This window comes from Esox lucius, chromosome 24, assembly GCF_011004845.1.
Source record: "Esox lucius isolate fEsoLuc1 chromosome 24, fEsoLuc1.pri, whole genome shotgun sequence".
Lineage (NCBI taxonomy): Eukaryota > Metazoa > Chordata > Actinopteri > Esociformes > Esocidae > Esox > Esox lucius.
Genome location: NC_047592.1, coordinates 8208149 through 8228720, shown reverse-complemented (window position 1 = coordinate 8228720; position 20572 = coordinate 8208149). Strand labels below are relative to the sequence as shown.

The 20572-nt window shown below is 43.5% G+C and overlaps 1 protein-coding gene across 1 annotated transcript; it reads right to left on the bottom strand.

Annotated features, from left to right (window-relative positions):
• Positions 1 to 1208: 1208 nt before the first annotated feature.
• Positions 1209 to 16358, bottom strand: sstr1b (somatostatin receptor 1b). The gene is made up of 2 exons (XM_010890289.4): positions 16084 to 16358; positions 1209 to 4268 (listed from the first exon to the last, which is right to left on the bottom strand). Exon 2 carries the CDS (start codon positions 3316 to 3318, stop codon positions 2203 to 2205), a length of 1116 nt encoding a protein of 371 aa, XP_010888591.3. The 5' UTR covers positions 3319 to 4268; positions 16084 to 16358; the 3' UTR covers positions 1209 to 2202.
• Positions 16359 to 20572: the final 4214 nt, after the last annotated feature.

Sequence of the window (20572 nt, the reverse complement as noted above, 5' to 3'; positions counted from 1 at the left end):
GTTGTGTGTGTCTGTTAGTGTGTCAGCGGGTTCTGCATCATCAAGCCCATTTGAAACATTATCCAACCTGCTATAGTGGCTGACATTATACAACCTGCTATACTGGCTGACATTATCCAACCTGCTATACTGGCTGACATTATCCGACCTGCTATACTGGCTGACATTATCCAACCTGCTATACTGGCTGACATTATCCGACCTGCTATACTGGCTGACATTATCCAACCTGCTATAGTGGCTGACATTATCCAACCTGCTATACTGGCTGACATTATCCGACCTGCTATACTGGCTGAAATTATCCAACCTGCTATACTAGCTGACATTATCCAACCTGCTTTACTAGCTGACATTATCCAACCTGCTATACTGGCTGATGTTATCCAACCTGCTATTCTGGCTGACATTATCCAACCTGCTACACTAGCTGATGTTATCCAACCTGCTATATTAGCTGATGTTATCCAACCTGCTATATTAGCTGATGTTATCCAACTTGCTATACTAGTTGACGTTATCCAACCTGCTATACTAGCTGACGTTATCCAACCTGCTATACTAGCTGACGTTATCCAACCTGCTATACTAGCTGACTTGACTGAAGCTCTTTTAAAAAATGAGGGTCAATTATGTTCTGTGCTACAAATCGTTTGAATGAGAAACGATTCTTTGACTGTGAACGATTCTTTTTGAATGCCGGATCACAACACTTTTGAATAAAACGTTTATTTCTCACGATTGGCTATTTACAGTTCTTTTGTCTATTTATTGTCTATTTACAGTTCCCAGTGCCTTTTTTTCTCTCTCTTGTTTGAGCAAGAGCGAGAAAAAGAGAACATGGCAGCACTAAACAGAGACTTCACAACCATCAGTCTTCAGAAACATTACTTCTTTGGCAAAAGTTGTCTTCTGTTATGCATTTTAAGGCAAGCAACACTGATGTAGTTTTGGCACATCGTCCAAAGAAACAATAAATAAATGCATTTTTAAATTAACGACAAATAAATGGCTAATAAATACAATAAATACATCTTTTAGGTATATTTCAGACAGACACGGGTCAAACATTATAAACCTGCAAATACCGAGAAATTAAGGTAATAAATCGTTACTATATTTTGTTATTTTATTTTTAAAGGGCAAGACTTATGTCTGCTTTTATTAATAAAGAAGCAGACTACTTTTGGACTGTGTCTGTCCAGTGGTTGGCTGCTGTGAAGCCTGGGTGATCAGAATGACGTCCTCAGCAGCGTGGGCAAACAACTGGTCCTCAGGTTCAAGTGATCAGATCAGAGGCTGGTGGTGTGGCCGGCGGTTTTTTATTTGTACAAACATTTGTCCGCAGATAGCGTTTCATTATCACTTAATTGGATTCATTCTCGCACCATAGGCAGGCAATTATCAGTTCTTAACACTTGTTTCTTGGCTCTGTGCTGCTTCACAGACAGTTGCTGGGTGAAACACGTCTCTGGGGCTTCTGCCAGTGGAGCTCATATGCATTCTGCATTAGAACTAATTGGGTCCAACAGGTCAAACAAACAGGAAAACATGTAGGATCTTCGAGATGGTGAAAAGTAATTCTGTCTAGAAATATTTTTGGAGTGGATGTTGCCAAAGCTTAGTTTTTAAGTAGTTTTTTTGACAGTCAGGAAACATGACTTGTTCTGTTCATGCCAAAATAAAATGTTTTACATTTTTACACTTAACCCAACCACTAGGCCCAAACAAATGTCCACATTAGAGAACCACCCCACCCCCAACGCCAATATTTTAAAGGTGTAACTCATACTCTGGATAGCAGCATTAAGAAAGTAGCACACCCTATATCTAAGCTCAAAGTGATTTTGTGATTTTTATTTGGGTAAAACACCTATGTTTTGTGCTCAGGTCCCAGTGAATCACTTTACGGTACAGTACATAACAGTGTATCACTTTACAGTACAGTACATAACAGTGTATCACTTTACAGTACAGTACATTTTTACAGCTGTTTTATAACCATCAGTCCCCAGCTCGACCAAATACTTTGGGTGTGTGCCAACTCATTCCCCCTTGTCATTCATTGATTTCCTGTCACTGACAATTTGAAGTTGTCTTATATCCACACTTGGTCCCACTCACAGTTTGTGGTTGTCTTTTGTATCCACTACACTTGGTGGCACTCAGCGGGATGTTGTAATTTACAGTACCTGGTACTGGTCACAGTGTGGTAGTGCGTGAGGTACAGGTGCCATTCCTGAACACCATGTCAGATACCTGATGTTCCTTTGGGAAGTCTTTCTGTCCACTGGTGGCCTGCCTCTTCAGCGCTACGGCACGGTAGTCCACCTGCTCACCGTCCAGTCCGGACTCCAACCAACGAAAGCACACAATCCTCTGGAACGACCTTCGGAAGTTGTCGGACACGAAGCCGTAGAGTATGGGATTGGCGCCGCTGTTGGCGTAACTCAGGATGACGAAGAGCTGCGTGACCATGGGGTCTGGGGGCCGGTGGAACACGCTGACCAGCTGGATGATGTAGAAGGGCATCCAGCAGAGCACGAACACAGCCACCACGCACAGCACCATCCGCGTAATCTTCTTCTCCGAGCGCCGCCGTTGCAGCCAGCCGGCTTTGAGGCCAACCGCCCGCATGCGCGCCACCATCAGGCAGTAGCAGAGGCAGATGGCGCCCACAGGAAGCAAGAAGCCAAGCAGGAAGGTATAGACCACGAACGCCTCTGACCACACCGCCTCTGGCCACAGGAAGTTGCAGTCCACGCCGCCGTCCTGTGCCGGCACCGTGTCAGCGAAGATGATAATTGGGAGGATGACGAGGAGCGAGAAGCCCCACACGCAGACGTTTACCACTTTGGCAACTGTCGGTCGGCGGTAACGCGCCGCCTTGATTGGGTGGACCACGGCCACGTACCGGTCCACGCTCAACACCGTCAGGCAGAAGATGGATGTAAACATGTTGATACCGTCCACGCTCAACACCAGGCGGCACATGAGCGAGCCAAACGGCCAGTGGCGTACAGCGGCCGATGTGGCCAGGAACGGCACACTCAGCATGAAGAGCTCGTCAGCAATCGCCAAGTTCAAAATGTAAATGTTGGTGGCGGTCTTCATCTTGGCATATTTTAGGATCACATAAATAACCATAGCATTGCCTGTTAGACCCACGCAGCACACCAGCGCATAAATGGAGGGTATGATGATCTTACTGACATCTGGCTCTTGGTAATAGTCCTCGTAGACCAGGCTAGAGTTGTAGGGGAAGCTGGTTGTGCATGCTGGACAGTTGCCAGTCCCGTTGGGGACCGCGTTGTCCATTTTGGCCGGTTTATCTTAATTTCTACGTTTCTGCCTTCTGCGCCGGGGAGCTAAGACTTGGTTGATATGTCTTTGTTTTCAGACGTCTGCCCAATGCCTTGAGTTAAAGTTATATAATAAAGAACACTTCTCTGTGCTCACAGCTAGCTCTTTGTTATCACTAATGTGGTGCTTCATGGGTCTCTGTTAGATTCCTTTCATGTATCATTCAAAAAAGACGGATAAAGCAGACTTAAGCTTTTCGTTTTTTTTCTGGTGCTTATAAATAAAGTATTTATTTTATGGTTAAAGTGAGGTTAGGGAGTAATGGGAGAAGAGGAGAATGAAAACCTTAGTGACATTCACGTTCATCTCAAGGTCTGATAACATCTCTTGTGGTGTAGACAGGATTTCATTTTAACTAAGTCCTGTAGTCTCTTTTAGCATTGTAGTGGCTTTGTTTCTTGTGGATTTGATCGTTTTATACTCAGACCAACAAGGACACTGAAGAAATGTGTCTGGAGGCTGAAACACTGCCCTCATCTATGGATGAATTCTTGACAGCCAAATATGTGATTTATTCACAAATCAACATCATCCTTTGCAAATGATTCTTATAAGGATTGTTTTTATGTCAATCGCGGTGAGGTTTCTGCATATCACGCACACTTAGCCCAGGTGGAACACATATTTTGGTTGATTAGAACGTCCGGTTGGATGGAACTGGGTGGTTTGGGTTCTTCAGTCTGACTGGCTCATCCCAGCTGGTCCGATGGAAACTCAGCAGGAGTCGTGGTACAAAGTTCTGTGGTGAATTCTGCACCTACATCATTCTGGGTTTCCATGTTTCGGTTTCCTACTCTTCTAACACCCTGGCTGAGCAAATCCATGTGGATCCCTGGCTTATGATTTGGGCTCTTCCCCCGGGGGTATTTCAAACTCCCATTTGCTTTGAGCCGGCTCCAGGAAGCCTGTAAGAAAACACACAGAGCAATTACTTGCCTCTTCTCTAAAGGAACTCGAGCCAAAACATCTGTAAAAAAAAAAAAAAAGCCTTTTCAGAAGAGCAGCTATCTCATGGGACAATAGAAGTTAATGAAACTGTTTCTTTTTCCATTCATGTGTCATTTGTGTTTTGTGATTACTTTATAGTGGAGTAAAAATGAAGAGGATTTTCCTTTGACCACTTAAGATTAAACACAGAGGCACCACTGTCTCTCCACACCTTATTCTGAACCAAAGGGTCATTGAAGAGCTCACATAACTACGGCAAAATGCAATTGCATTTCTCCTTCGTATTCCCCACTGGTCTCACTGACATGACATTCTAAGATTTCACTGTTGTGTTTGCACAATATGGAATAGTTTTCAGCAGAACTGGGTTTAGGGGGTAATATATCTCTCATGTAACACCTGGCTTGTTTGAATGGAGTAAAAATAAAAAAAGCAGTTGAAGATCTGTAATAAAAGATCCTCTCTACCTTGTTTTTATAACATATCCAATCTCTAGCCCAGGGGTTCTCAACCCTGGCTACTCGGACCCATCGAGGTACATTGCCTATTCACAGGTTTACTTGAACATACCCATGGGAATCATTTATCCATCTACATTACTGTGGAATATATTTTCAGTAACAAAACATTTTATGTTTAGTGCTCTTTAAAACCAGTACATTGAAATAAAAGGGAATAACTCAAGATTGTTTTGAATAAAGCATAATCGTATTAAAGATCATTAAAAGTCACTTTTCTTCCACATAAGGGTTGCACTCCAGGTATAGGAGTACACCAGTACAGAAAAAATAAACACTACCATACTATACCTAGCCAATAGAACAAAGACAGGACCGGTCATTAAAAAACAACAAGATTACTGTATTCGTGACTTGAATATGAAACACTTTTTGAATGCCAGTTTCCCTGGTGCTACTGTGTAAAGGGGAGGGGGCAGTTATGGCTTATTTATAATCCAAGTGAAGTGCTGTGAGCAGAATGAATAAACACAAATATATGTGTCATTTAGCAGATGCTTTTATTCAGAGAAACCAACAGTGGCACGCACTTACGACAGGCCAAGGCTAAGAACACTGCAAGAATTATGAAATGCTCCATGTGTGGTATGAAATGCTCCAAAAGGTGTCCAGCAAGGCAGGAAGTGCCAACATCATGCGATATTACGGGTCTGTGTTGACCTATTGCTGCTTTAAACCTGTAGAGTTACAGTTTTGAGAGTCAGACGTATGTGCGTGGACGTGTGTAGCTGTTTGTCAAATTGAGCCTGCATTTAGCAGCAGGGCGCGGCGGTAAAACCCCATCGAAATCTGTGGATGTTTGTCACATTTGAAGTGAACCATATCAGTCTTTGAGAAACAAACCCAACCTTTCCCTAGGTACATTGTTGTTGTTGCGACTGGACTACACACTTGTAATAGGCACGTTTCCAGACCTCCAAGGGGGTTGTACGAGCTTGGAGGTGTGGCCTCGTGAGACGAGTGTCATAGTGATCCACAACTCTAACAGGTTGAACAGAATCTTCTTCCGCTTATCCGGGCCCGGGTCGCGGGGGAAGCAGTCTAAGCAGAGATGCCCAGACTTCCCTCTCCCTAGACACTTCCTCTAGCTCTTCCGGAGGGACACCGAGGCGTTCCCAGGCCAGCCGGGAGACATAGTCCCTCCAGCGTGTCCTAGGTCTTCCCCGGGGTCTCCGCCCGGTGGGACGGGACCGGAACACCTTCCCAGGAAGGCATTCCGGAGGCATCCGAAACAGATACCCAAGCCACCTCAGCTGACCCCTCTCGATGTGGAGGAGCAGCGGCTCTTCTCTGAGCTCCTCCCGAGTGACCGAGCTTCTCACCCTATCTCTAAGGGATTGCCCAGCCACCCTGTGGAGAAAGCTCATTTCGGCCGCCTGTATCCGGGATCTTGTCCTTTCAGTCATGACCCAAAGCTCATGACCATAGGTGAGAGTAGGAATGTAGATTGACCGGTAAATCGAGAGCTTCGCCTTGCGGCTCAGCTCTTTCTTCACCACGACAGACCGATACATAGACCGCATAACTGCAGAAGCTGCACCGAATTTCAGCCCATCTTAGCGAGTTTTCAAAGACACTGTGCTAAAACAATGTTGTTGCTTGCTCTCTGGGGTTTCAGGCTGGGTGTTTTGTAAAAGCACTTTGTGACAACTGCCAATGTAAAAAGGGCATTATAAATACATTTGATTGATTGATTGATTGACAGTGTTACGGGCTAGATCTTTTATTAAACGCGCCTATTCTACATAGAGTATAGATGGTCAGTGTTTCCTCTGGATCTTTTATGTCATACCCTTTGCTGTGTCCCTGGCTGTTGTAGCTTTTGATGTTAATGACAGTTAGGCCATCATAGGTGCAGGGTTGTTGTTTTGGCTGGTTAAATTATCATATGCCGGTGAGCTACTGTCGTTTCTCTTTGAATGTCTCAGGCCTGTTTGATTATTTAAGATATCATGAAAAGGCTTGAATCTCCTGCATCAGTGATACATGTGATGTTGGCTGCATGAAGTAAATACGTGCTGCTGTTAATCTATTACTTTTCTTTATTATTCAGTTTGATAGAGGATGTTTTCCACTATAAAGGTAAGTTATGTACTACTGCTGTAAAAAATGGGTAAACAGTCTATAGATAGCAATTATTTCCAAATATAAAATAAATATATATATTTTTCTATATACCTTATAGATATTACATATGCACTGCGAAACAGACTTCACAATTTTATTACATGCACAACTTCAAGTCAATGTGGATAAAGGTTAGTGTTTGGGATGATATTTAAATGGCTGATGCGGTAGAATAGGCAAGTTGCTAAACACTGGGCGGAGTTGCTAAAACATCAGCCAATGAGACAGCCGCACCTCCCAGGTTCATTCCAGGGCAGCTTCCACTTCCTGATTATTGATCCAGCTGTGCTCACTGTGATGTCCAAATATGGAGATTTTTTTCTTCTTTCCCTAATCTATCCATACAGTTGTTTAACGTTATCTCTAACTTCTGTAAAATGCATCTTCCTTCAGATCCACAGCTTGAACAGTGATGCTTCAACCGGGCTTTTCATCTGGAAAATGGGAACCCTGAAACATTCTCTTGGATCCAGGCGGACCACGGAGGTGGAGACTTAAAGAACCAATGCTCTATTGGTGTCAACAGAAGCTAGAGCCTCCTGGTGGCCAGCGAGGGGAGGCCCCACTCCTGGTGGAAGTACACTGTCAGTGGACGTGCTCTTAAAAACCTGCAGGCTGGGGACATGCGGGAGGGGGTATAATAACAGGTGAGGCCAGGCAGTCAAAATAAGGAAGGCCGTTTCATTCAGCAGAGACGTTTGCGGCAGCGCCAACATTCCACTTAGAATGTTCTAGGGGAGGGATGACCGCCAGCGCTCCCCTCTTGCCAATCCACCGTCCTTTCAAAGCAAATAGTTGGTACAACGCCGACGGGGGAGATTGTGAATAGATAATTAGGTTGGTAGGTATTTGGGCTACTGGCTTTGTGTGAGTGCGCGTGCGCGTGGGCGTGTATATATGCCGTAAGTGGGCTTTTGCGTACCAGTTTGTATGGCATCCATTGGGGAGCTGTTCAGCTACAGTGTCGACATGCTATTGAAATGTGCTATACAGGATGTAACCTAATGTAGCCCCACCCCACATATTGGTCTGGATGAGAAGCAGAGGAAAGCAACTACCTAAAGTGGTCATTGTCTGCACTATCTGACCAGTGAAGTAAATTACGACTTTCTGATGTTAACAATTTTGTGGCCACAGAGAAAGAGATGGGCAACAATAAGCTTTTTCCAATAATATGTCTGTGTGTGTCTGTCTGGATCCGTGTGGGTCTGTGTGGGTCCGTCTGGGTCTGTGTGGGTCCGTCTGGGTCTGTGTGGGTCCGCCTGGGTCCGTGTGTCTTTCTGCATGGCTGCCTCTGTCTATTTGTGTCTGTTTGTGTCTTTCTGTGTGTCTGTCTATGCCTGCCTGTCTATCTCTCTGTGTCTTTCTGTGTGTCTGTCTATCTGATTGATTCTGCCAGTGTCTCTCTGGGCCTGTCTGTGTCTGTCTTTCTGTCTCCCTCTCTCTTAACAATGCTTCTGTCCTTTTCCTCTAACACTTCATCTTTCTCCCCCCTGCATTCCATTGGTCTTCCTCTACTTTTGCTTCCCCAACACCAAAACCATCAAAGTCCATGTTGACCTTTCCTCATTAATCAGTAATGTGACTGTCGTTTAAATTGAAAAGTGTGTTTTTATGTAAAATGCATTTAAGACAGGATATTTTTTTTGTGATATGATCCACCATTTCCCCCTCACTCCCATACAGGCCCGGCTACAGGATGCAGTGACTATCTAATTCATATACCATTTACAGTGGTTATGGGGGGGGAAAATCCATCTGCGGGGGCAATGCCCCCTTTTGCCCCCCACCCACCCCCACCCACACACAGCTTCATTCCTGTACCTCCAAAGCAGTTCTAAAGGCTAATTTCCTCTCACCTCTCGCATAATTAAATTTGCTATGTAAAGCGAATTCCACTGAAGGCCCCATCTTCTGCTTTAATCATCCCGCACGCATTAAGAACAGAATTTTGTCAGCTTACAGTGCAATTTAGGACATCCTTTAAAGTAATGTGTACAAAAATCCTCTCTCATAACGTTCCTTGTATTTTCATATAATGAGATGGCCATGTTTTAAAGTAGCAGGAAAAGAATATCCGAGGAACCGCATTTGTATGCACTTTACACACTGCATGGGTTCTACTAGTGTACAGATTTCTGAGAGCCCTGGGGCACATTCGCATCTCGTGCAATGTCAGCATACAGAATTTCCCATAACAGTGAAGTCCTGTGATTAAATATAAAAACCACTCAGTCAGGCTGGCTCTCTCCTTGTGTCTCCTTGTATTTCTCTTCATGGTGGTCAGGTAATAAGGATGTGAAACGAGCATATAGGACATTAACAAAGGTAGGACAAGGATGTGTGTTCTGTGAAAGCCTTTCTGAGATTGTATGACAGATGTTTCTGTGATAAGAATAAACATTTCCACTAATTTTGTTTGAGTCAGTAACCCCCCAAAAGTATGCCAGACCCCCTATCAAGAGAACAATGACCTGAGCTCAGGGTCTAATTATATATATTTGAAATGCCTGTTAAACGCCTCCTACGGTCGGAGCACTGAGCTTGAGGGCTGCGTTTAAATCCTGCAAGCAGTCATCTTGCAGAACCCTGTGGCCAGACGTTCAAATGAACGGCACAAGCCGCACAAAAAAACCTGATGACTTTCAGGTGAAAAATGTCACTTGCTCAAAAGGCCCCCCTCGATGGAAACCCAATGTCTGGTCAACAAATTCACTGTGGGGCCACGCCTGTCCATTGCTGTTTGTTGGCTACCGGGGCCCTTATTTCCAACGACAGGCTCTCAGAAGACACTGGTGGGTCCAGAGAGCCGGATAACGCACATTTTCCTGGTTTTCTGATAAACATGTCTTCGCTTTAACGAGCTGGTGACGGGCTGCAGTCTTGAGGGGAAACACTTGACAACGCGAGACAGATTCTTTGAAGTGGAACCGGTCTGTCTCATAGCGGAGTACTCCATATTTAATCCTGTTAGTTTACTGTCGTTCTCGTCAGTTGACGGGACATCCCTGCACACGGGGTTAACAGCACGGGTAAGTAGTTGGTGGTTCGTTCACATTCAGCGTCATTTGGCTGACATTCATACCCGGTGCGATGAGCCAATTTGAAGCTGGGGATCATTAGGTGGCCGTGACGATATTGAGGGCCCAGTTGGAATTTGAGCCTGGAGACCCAGCTTAACACGAGTGCCATGAGTGTCAATGGCCACAGAAGGTCAGGATACCTGTTTAACATCACGCCCGGAAGACAACAACCTGTCCACTTCCCTGACCTGGGGCACTGGGGTTGGGTCTTTACACCCATGGGAGGGGTGCCTCCTACTGGCCCTCCGACACCACTTCCCTGGGATATGGGCTGCTGTGCTGGCTCTTATCCGAGGTTATATGGAATTAATGGGAAGTGCAGATGAAAACCCAGAAAGAAAGTTTCTGCTTTAAAGCGGTGCATGTGGAATCAATGACTCAGAAATACCCTTTTTTGATGCGTCGGAATGAAAAAGAGGGTGAAAACGTAAGTGAAGACTGGATTTGTATGAACATTATGTAAATAGTTCCTGTCCGTTCGGCTAATCTGCATTCGCAAATGATCGCGTTGGTGTGGTTAGCTTCTGTGCGTGCTCAACTGAAATTCGTGGGTAGCCTTCAATGGAGCTCTTGATTTATTTAATTTTTTTATCTGGTAGCCTATTCTAAAACAGGAGCTGAAGTTGTAGGGCATTTGAGGTGCATGCATTGCGTCCATAGCTGTATGGTGACCGTCTCGATGTCTCAAAATCTGAAGTGAGTGATCAGTATAGTAAAAGAACGAAGACTTGCTACGGCAGACTTGAATGAGCAGGTGGCTCATGTTTATCAGCATTGCTACCAATGTTCAGTTACCGAATAACCTAGGTTCCCTGTATTCTCTCCACATTCTCTCACCCTCTATCAGACTTGCTGTCTCAGCATCTCAATGTTCAGCCATGAAAACAAAACTGACTTTTACAACCTGTATCCATCTATGTAATTCAGCGCAATGGTCCACGACGTTACAGTGGCTGTGCTCTTACACGTCAGCTACACGAGACCAGCTTCAAACATTGGCGACATCTCGAGGAATGATCTATTCCAACAAGCCATGTGCTCTTGTTCAAGAGGTAGAATGAATGCCATTCCTTGGAGCCTGCCCCACCAGTAGATGTTAATCTAGGTGGTCTTTTCGTCACTAGGTTTCTCTCTAGGTCTAGGTCTTTTCCTAGACTATTTTTCCTTGCCATTGTCCTTCCACATCTGCATTGCTTGCTCTTTGGGGTTTCATGCTATGTACCTATATAAGCACTGATTATTCCTACAGTATTTGGTTATAATTTAAGTTGTGTTGTGGGATCATTGGTGGATCAATGTAAATTAGAAAACCAATGCGTTCTTTTGCATTCTGGAATGCATGACACACAATTGAAAATGTACTAAGATGGCAAATATTTGTCAGGAAATATTAGCTTGCATTTCATACATATTAAAATGGAGACGCTTGGCCGGTGTAAGAAGTAAACTGACATTTGGCAATAAGAGAATAAATAGACTTGGGGAGCAGGAGCGAGCCTTCAGTGCGTTACTTATTAATCTTATCTGTTTTCGCTTCAAATGCAAACCCACAACAGTTCACATCATCCTTTACAACGGCATAATAAACGCTTTCAGCAGTATACAACATTGGCTTTTTTCCCATGAAGTATTACATAGGTCTATACAGGTGCACTGTACCTACACAAAAAAGCAGTCTGTATTAGCAACAATCAAATGTCCATAAAAACAAACCATTTCTTTTCCACCTTTACCCACAACTCTATAGCTCTCAGAAGATTTCTAATCGTACATAGCCTCTACTCCGGCTATCTCACTTTCAACCTGACCAAAACAGTCACTAACAGAGACCAAAGGGACGTTCTCCGGAGTTCCCTCTTCATCCGGCTCACCGGCCTTTTCTCTGACACGTTCAATGCTTCCAGTGCTGTATCATTCTCCCCAGCAAGAGCCTCACAAACCGTGTGACCCAACGCCTTCCGCTTGTTTTCCTTAGTAAGAAAGGGCTTATTGTGTAGCCAATAGGCTGCCGGCGGGTGAATGCGCACTTACTCATTCACGTGGGGCTCTTTACTCCTTTATTTTAATAAGCAAACGTATTGCTTTTCAGCTGTGTTTTAGCTCAGTAGTTGTCCTTCGCGCCCCTCGGTTTTAGTCTGTGTGGACATACGGAAGATATTACGTTCAGTGTGGTCTCCGTCAGGGAACCACGGTGGTAATCAGAATCCAGCGTTTCCTATCATTCCACCATTCGTGCGATGCTACAGGGGTCATAGAATCTATGGCAGGGGGGTCCAAACCGTTCCACGGAGGGCCGAGTGTCTGCAGGTCTTTGTTTTTTCCTATAAATTGTTTCCCAGTTCATACCTAAACAACCAGGTGAGGGTAGAAACTAACCAATTAGTAACCTAATTAGTCAATCATGTACAAGGAGCGAGCGAAAACCCGCAGACACATGGCCCTCGGTGGAATAGTTTGGACACCCCTGATCTATGGCAAGGACAACCCAGTAACCAAGTAAGACAGCATGTTGTCCAGAGGTGGTTCCACCACTGGGTCCGGCCCTTACAGCATTTTTATTTTTAACATTAAAAAAATATATATTTAAGTAAATCATTGGGATCCAGTTAATTGGGGTAGTTTCTCTAATTCTCTACCCTGACCAGATATTTAACAAGCGTCAATAACACTCCATAGTTATGTAAATCTGTGGAGTTTAAATTGACAATACATTAATAACTGTAAAAAGTGCCAGGTAATAGTGCTAACCTTCCAACAAAATTGAAATTACGATAGAAGTTCCTAAACTTAAGGATGTTGATGCAGACATCCTACTTAGTAGACAGGATGGTCTATGGATGGAAAAGCTGTGAAGAGAGAATCAATGGAGCAGGAATTTGCAAGACTCTAGCCTCAGAAAAAGAAAACTCACTTCCTGTGGGTAATTTTGTATGTTGAAGTAGCTGTCTTTCAAAGCAGTGGCTATAGACCAAACGTTGGAATGAACACACTGTAGTAGCTAAGCAATTACATTTGTGTAACTCACAACAACTTTTCGGGAATCTGAAAATATCAGCTTTGGGTGGAATGGGGATGACTGAGGAGTTCAAGTCCGACTCCAACTTTTACACAAACTCATCCAGCCTGTAAAGTCAATTTGGGCAAGACTGAAAGTAAATGCACAGGCTTGGATAGACAAGAGCATGACCTAGGCCAAGAGTAACCAAGCACAACTCATAAGGATCGCATGAGCGAGAGAGTGACAGTTCACAGTGACCAGGCCCAGAGCAACGAGCCAAGAGGACAATTGACGCTGTTACACTGCTCCCCTGCTTACTAGTTCCTACATTCTTTCTTTGAGGAAAAAACCCCAATTCCACTGCAATGAAGGGATGACAATCACCAAGTATCAGCTTATTATGTAAACTCAGACCTACACATCTACCCTACTTGGGGGCAAACCCAAGGAGATACATTTACTCACTGTTGAATGTTATTTTAAATTGCACCTTTAGTTTAATGTCCATCCTTAGGAACAGTGAGCCTGATTTGACAAGATATATAGCAAATATGGTAGTATTATGTGGCTAGTTTCATGGCTGGCACTGTAAGGTTAGACTCCATTTTCACTCATGTGTATCAGCTTGCATTGATACTCTCATCTCTGGCATTGTCGTTCACGTACAGCACAGACCTCACGTACCTCCTAATGTGTATGGAGCGACACATTTTAATTAACAGACCACCTTCCCACATTAGATGCCCCGTCGATTAAGCAGCCGGGCATGTTGGCAGGGCGGTCGATCAAGTGGCATCTGTAACAGTGCCGGCAGTTACTGGTGAGGTTGTTGTCCTCTTCATAGCAGGTGTGGCGGTGGTATAGTTACCCGTCCTGGCACCCACGGTACTTTTTCGGTTGTTTCTGTACAGCCCGGAAAGCTGCCGTGTCAGAGAGGATGTCTGAATTGCGATGATCTGTGTGAGACTCCACATCCATGGCAACAGCTTGAGGTCGGACTTGTGAAAGTGGCAGCACAACGCTCAACTATAGCTCCTCGCTTACCATTTGCTTTTCCATTTTCGCCGAACATGCACAATGCAGACAGCTTTTGCAGAGATGCTATTATCTAAATCGTTCTCTCGTCAGCGTGTGTTCTCGATCAAATCCTATTATGTTTCGCAAATAACCTTCAAAGCAGCCAGTGCGGAATAGTATGTAATACATACTGTACTTATAAAAAGTATATTCTTCTCTAAGTCAAGTCTTCACATGATACGGTGCTTAATGCCTCATTTAGATGAGATACAATTGTGAAGCATAAAATGTTACAGTAGCGAGCTATCTAATTATAGGAACATCGCCTTCTCATTTGTAATGTGAAGTGGCTAGCTCAGGTTAGATGGGATGAAATTGTGCCTGTTTACATTATCGAATGTTAGAATACAGCTCCATTTGGAGCCACAACTCGCAGTATTTTCATTCGCTAAATCAAAAGGTGACACCTTTTACAGAGTAAAAGCACTCCCAAAATAGGATATCATTATTCCCACCAAGGCCAATGCTCAAATTATGTGTTGCCAGATAAAATTAACTGTTCAATAGTCTGAGTGCAAGGGGAGGCTGATTCTGTGAAACATAATTATTCCACTATTACTCCAGGTTCTGTATGGACGTGTTCTGAAATAACCAATACAAATCTCATGTGTAATACAGAGTGTACAATAAATACAGTTCAAAGCACCCACTTGACTATGGGTACATGAAAGTACATTTTATTGGGATGGGAGTACATACGGTTATAACTGTCTCGCCCAGATCCAGAATCCTTTTGTTTTGCTAAAATATTTAAAAACATATATAAACTGTAATTGTTTGATTTCAGAATATCGAGTCAAACGTCCCTATACTCATGTGATAGCTGAATTGGTTCCCGACGAGTGTGGAAGGACTACAACCAACACCACTGTCTTAATGTGTACGGGGAGAATGTACGGCCGATTCACATTCCAACCTCTCGGAAGGAAGGGGGCAGAGTGCGTGAGAGGGTGAGTCGTTAACCGTTATTTTACCCGATAACTAGCGGTGAAGCTTCAAGAAGGGACCACTTCATGTCTGAAATGGGCATAACCCCCCCCCCCCCCCCCCCCCCCCAATCGACTGTCAACAGACCAGGGAGTCCTCCTATCGGTTAAGTTTCTGATTCGGTTCCCATGCCTGGATAGAGCAAAGCCACCCGGCTTGAACAGTCACACGTGATGTTCCATTCATCACAATGTCGCGGGCATTTAAGAGAATCACGCACAAGCCACCGATGTTTTCTTTTGATTGAGATGACTGATCATGTTCGAGTGGCAGTCTAAATACAGGTATGACGTGAGCTTCCATCATTGGACTGATTTGCAGATAAGAAAATTAAAGGCTGCAAACAGGTGCGTTGTGTATGATGACAGTCGAGTTTTTTTTTTTAAATAAATGCATAAAACATTTATTGAAGGTACAGGATGTGAGGAGTGTTTTGTAAGCACCTGGTACTGTCAGTCCAAATGAACAAACCCAACTGTCATTTTATAATTAGCATTTTGTTTGTCTGTGCAGGTGTCACAGTCAACACTATTGTTGCCATCTGGAGTAATCATATCTCATACTATAATGTCAGCCACAGAAAACATGTTTTTTCCATCTGAAATGAGATAAACATAATAATATGACTTGAAAAAAAAACATAATGCCATAATATGACTTGAAATAGCATAATACCATAACATGAGATATATGACATAATGTTACATGATGTTGTGTGTTTACACAGGCAACCCAGGTATTTGCCATTTTCATGCCGGCTGTCCTTCTGACAATTATACAATAAGCGCACAGAAAACATCTTAGAAATACAAGTGAACATGTACAGTAGACCGAACATCACCGTAGTAGAGAAGTACCAAAACACATTTGAATCCTCCCTCTGTTCACTTACACTGAGTACAAACAGTGAGTAGTATATTATAGCTGGCTGGACTACAATTTACTGTACATTAGTCTTTCACTGAAAGCAGGAGAGACTCACCGTATCCACGTGAAGGATCAATGTCAGAGACCATCCGAGTCTGTCAAGTCAGTGATAGGGGATGAGAAATCGAATGAATTAAACCTCAGCTCCTCCGCTCTCTCGTTTTCCCTCTTCAGGATGGATGGATAAGAAGGGGAAGGACCTGTGGAGGTTCTGTCTCCTCATTCACTCTCTGTCCGTCGTCTTCTATCTTGAGGCAGTCCACTTATCAACAGCACTGTTCGTTAGTGTAGCTGCGGCTGTTCTCTAACACGCTCTGTCTCTCTCTCTGTCTCTCTCTCTGTCTCTCTCTCTGTCTCTCTCTCTGTCTCTCTCTCAGTCTCTCTCGCTGTCTCTCTCTCTGTATGTGTGGATCTTGTGGCTTATGCTCTCACACATTGTTCATTCCACTCTCTCCACCCCCCCCCCCCCAAAAAAAAAACCCATCCCAACCCTTATCTAGCTCTTTCTCATTTTTCTTTTATTTTGCATGGCACTTAAAGCACCTGAGGTACTTTTGCCACTGGCAGCTTGCATCTGTTTTTCTGAGCCCACATTCTCTGTCTCTTTCTCTCTCAATCTCTCTCTTTTTTCAGGTCGTGGCAGTGGACTTACCCCCGACCTTTAGAGAACATTCATATCTCTCGCTCGACATCGGGAATCTTTTCAGTGGTGTTGTGGGATGTTGTTAGGGAGCAAACTTGCTAAATTTATATTTGTGACGCACATCACGCACAAACTGGTCAACCCAAACTTCATGAGCAGCTGGCTTTGCTGGAACAATATGTCAATATGTCAGTGGCTTTGCTGGAACAATATGGCTTTGCTGGAACAATATGGCTTTGCTGGAACAATATGGCTTTGCTGGAACAATATGCTTATATTGAAAAATGTACACAACTGCATTGGCAATCACTAAGGTCAATTGAGAATAATATTGGCCTATAACCTACAAGTATGCATATGTGTATCTTTACCTTTTGGGGTCTGGACATTCAAAATGTTTTTAGGTAGAGAAGTACTTCTCTGCCTGTACACTGATGCCAACAGTAATGTGAAGTTATTATTCACAGCTAATTCACAAAGGAAGGGCTGGCATACTTACCCAGGAGCAGACCACGGTGACCAGGCACTGTGAATTTGGGTCACCTCGTGTACAAAATATACAGTGATATACAAAAAAACACGCATGGAAAAAAGACAATGGACACAAAGCACTGATCATGTTATCGTTCGTGGTTATAACTGATGAATTTCCAGGAGGCTATTTTCACCTATTGCATGATCACACATAGCCAACCCCGATACAAGCGTCCACTAGTACTCTAGAATTCTTGTCTGTTCTCCTTATTGTTGCCCCAGAAAATAAACACTGTCGTTGGCATCTGGTTTTGGGTTAGCAGAATTCTCCGGTGCTGCCTGTTACCAAGTATTTTCTTTCAACATTGGCCAAGAAAAAAACTGATGAAAGAATAGTTGTTCTCAATTCAGTTAGTCGAAACAACTGCCATGTAATCAAGGGTTAAACTTGGCGGGAGCCAGCAGGAGATGAGCTCCTGCACATAGGGCCTAAAAAAATGTTGGGCTCCCCCACAAAAATGTTGGGCTCCCCCACAAAAATGTTGGGCTCCCCCACAAAAATGTTGGGCTCCCCCACAAAAATGTTGGGCTCCCTCCACAAAAATGTTGGGCTCCCCCACAAAAATGTTGGGCTCCCCCACAAAAATGTTGGGCTCCCCCACAAAAATGTTGGGCTCCCCCACCTCCCCAGTTAACCCCTGCCTATAACACATCTGGTTTAAAGCAAAAGTATACACATCACACAAGAATAGAAGGTAAGACTCAGAAAGGCTCAGTTGGTAATACTAAATGTTGTTAATACTTTAGATAATTAGAAAATATCTTCCGTATCTTATATATATCCTGTATCAAAATGATCCCCGTGCTGTGGATGGGGTTTTACTCAGTACGTGCCGACACTACCTACTAGACCTGTGCTGGTGTTAATTGGTGTACTTCAGTGTCCTGTTTGAGTCCGGTGCAGGAACCTGTTTTAGATGTAATATCAGATAACTGTTACTGTCCATCTCAGCTGTAAATAACAACAGCGTGTGCAGGTCTCCAATGTTTTTCGATAATTGGGATGAAAAGCTCACCCTATTTTGAACTACCGCCTCAACCTGTGCTCTTTCCTCATTCCACTCTGTCACCCACTAAAGGCCTGCACACAATGCGTAAGTGTCCCATAGATAATTTTCTTGGGAAAAAACACATTGCTGTATTGATTTCCATCCACTAGATGGCACTGTCCATTTACCTGGACAGTAAATACCATGATAACAGTATGGGAGCCTGTAGTTTGAATCACTGAAAGTAACTAAACTAAATCTCCTGCGTCCAACATTACTTATGAGGGGTATGACTTTTAGAATGTATGTTGTTGTGTACTGCAATATCTCATTTTATGCCTGTTTTGGAATATTTATGCAGAATGCTTGTCAAAACATCACCACTTTCAGACTGTCATGAAGTGTCACTCAGGAAACAGCCTTTCTGCTCGTCTTACGTCTGGATTACTGCCACTCCCTCTTGGTGGGTCTCCCGGCAGTGTGCAACCAAAGCCCCGCCACTCATTCAGAATGCAGTGGTACACCCGGTGTTCAACATTCCCCAGTTCTCCCACGTCACCCCGTGTCCACGCACTTTACATCGGCTTCCAGTTGAAGCTCGAATCCCCTTCAGGGATATGTTTTCTGCCTATGCTGCCACATGAGGAGCTTCTCTCTCAATGATCACTAATTCATTAGGCATATTGAGTATTTGATACAGGACACTGTTTGAAAGAATTGATCGAATGGACATTGCTCACGCGAAATTACTCCATTTCACGAACAAGAAAAGAACGGTGGCAACTGCCTAAATTAAAACCTGTTTTATTATTTTGAAATATTAACCCTTTACTCATCGCGACTGACCTCTCCCTGTGAATACACATTGCCCTCTAGGTCTCCCAACACCACTGTAGAAAAAAACACAAAGAATGTCTTGTCTTTTGTAAATGTTGTTTATTTTAATACATTTTAAGCATCTGAGGAGAAACAATTCTCTTTTGGTGTAATTGAAACAGGTTTTACAGTTGTGCTAAAAATGTTGCATACCCATGGAGATATGGTAATATGTACCATTTGTAAAGAGTGAGCAGGCAAAACACATCATTTAATTCTTAAGGGATTCACATTCAACTGTAGGTCATAACAGAATGGCACAATCATAAAACAAAACTTGACAACAAAGAAAAAATTACTGACCCCTGATCAAAAGTCTTCATCCCCTTGGTTCTTATACTGTGTATTGCCCCATTTAGCATCAATGACAGCGTGCAGTCTTTTGTAATAGTTGTCTATGAGGTCTCAAATTCTTGCAGGTTGTGTAGCTGCCGATTCGTCTTGGCAAAATGCCTCCAGGTCATGCAAAGTCTTTGGTTGTCCTGGATGAACCGCACGTTTGAGATTTCCCCAGAGGGGCTCAATGATATTAAGGTCAGGAGACTGTGATGGCCACTCCAGAACCTTCACTTCTTTCTGCTGTAACCACTGGAGGGTCAACTTGGCCTTGTGCTTAGGGTCATTGTCGTGATGGAAAGTCCAAGAGCGTCCCATGCACAGCTTTCGTGCAGAATAATGCAAATTGTCTGCCAGTAATTTCTGATAACATGCTGCATTCATCTTGCCATAAATTCTCATAAGATTCCCCGTAACTTTAGAGCTCACACACTCCCAAAACATCAGTGAGCCACCACCATGTTTCACAGTGGGGATGGTATACTGTTCACTATAGGTCTTGTTGACCTCTCTCCAAACATAGCGCTTATGGTTGTGACCATAAAGCTCTATTTTGGTCTCGTCACTCCAAATTACAGTGTGCCAGAAGCTGTGAGGCGTGTCAAGCTGTTGTCAGGCATATTTTAACCAGGCTTTTTTGTGGCATTGGGCAATTCGACCATGCAGCAAAAAAAAATTCAAGTTACGTCTTATTGTTCTCCTTGAAAAAACCACACCTTCTTTTTCCAGAGCAGCCTGTATTTCTCCTGAGGTAACCTGTGGGTTTTTCTTTGTATCCCAAACAATTCTTCTGGCAGTTTTGGCTGAAATCTTTCTTGGTTTACCTGACCTTGGCTTGGTGTCAAGAGATCACAGAATTTTCCACTTCTTAATAAGTGATTGAAAAGTACTGACTGGCATTTGCAAGGCTTTTGATATCTTTATATATCCATTTCCATCTTTATAAAGTTCCATTACCTTGTTTTGCAGGTCTTTTGATAGTTAGTTTCTGCTCCTCATGGCTCAGTATCTAGCCTGCTCAGTCCATCCACATGAGAGCTAACAAACTCATTGACTATTTATACACATATACTAATTGCAATTAAAAAATCCACAGGTGTGAGAAATTCACCTTTTAATTGCCATTTTCACCTGTGTGTGTCACCTTGTGTGTCTGTAACAAGGCC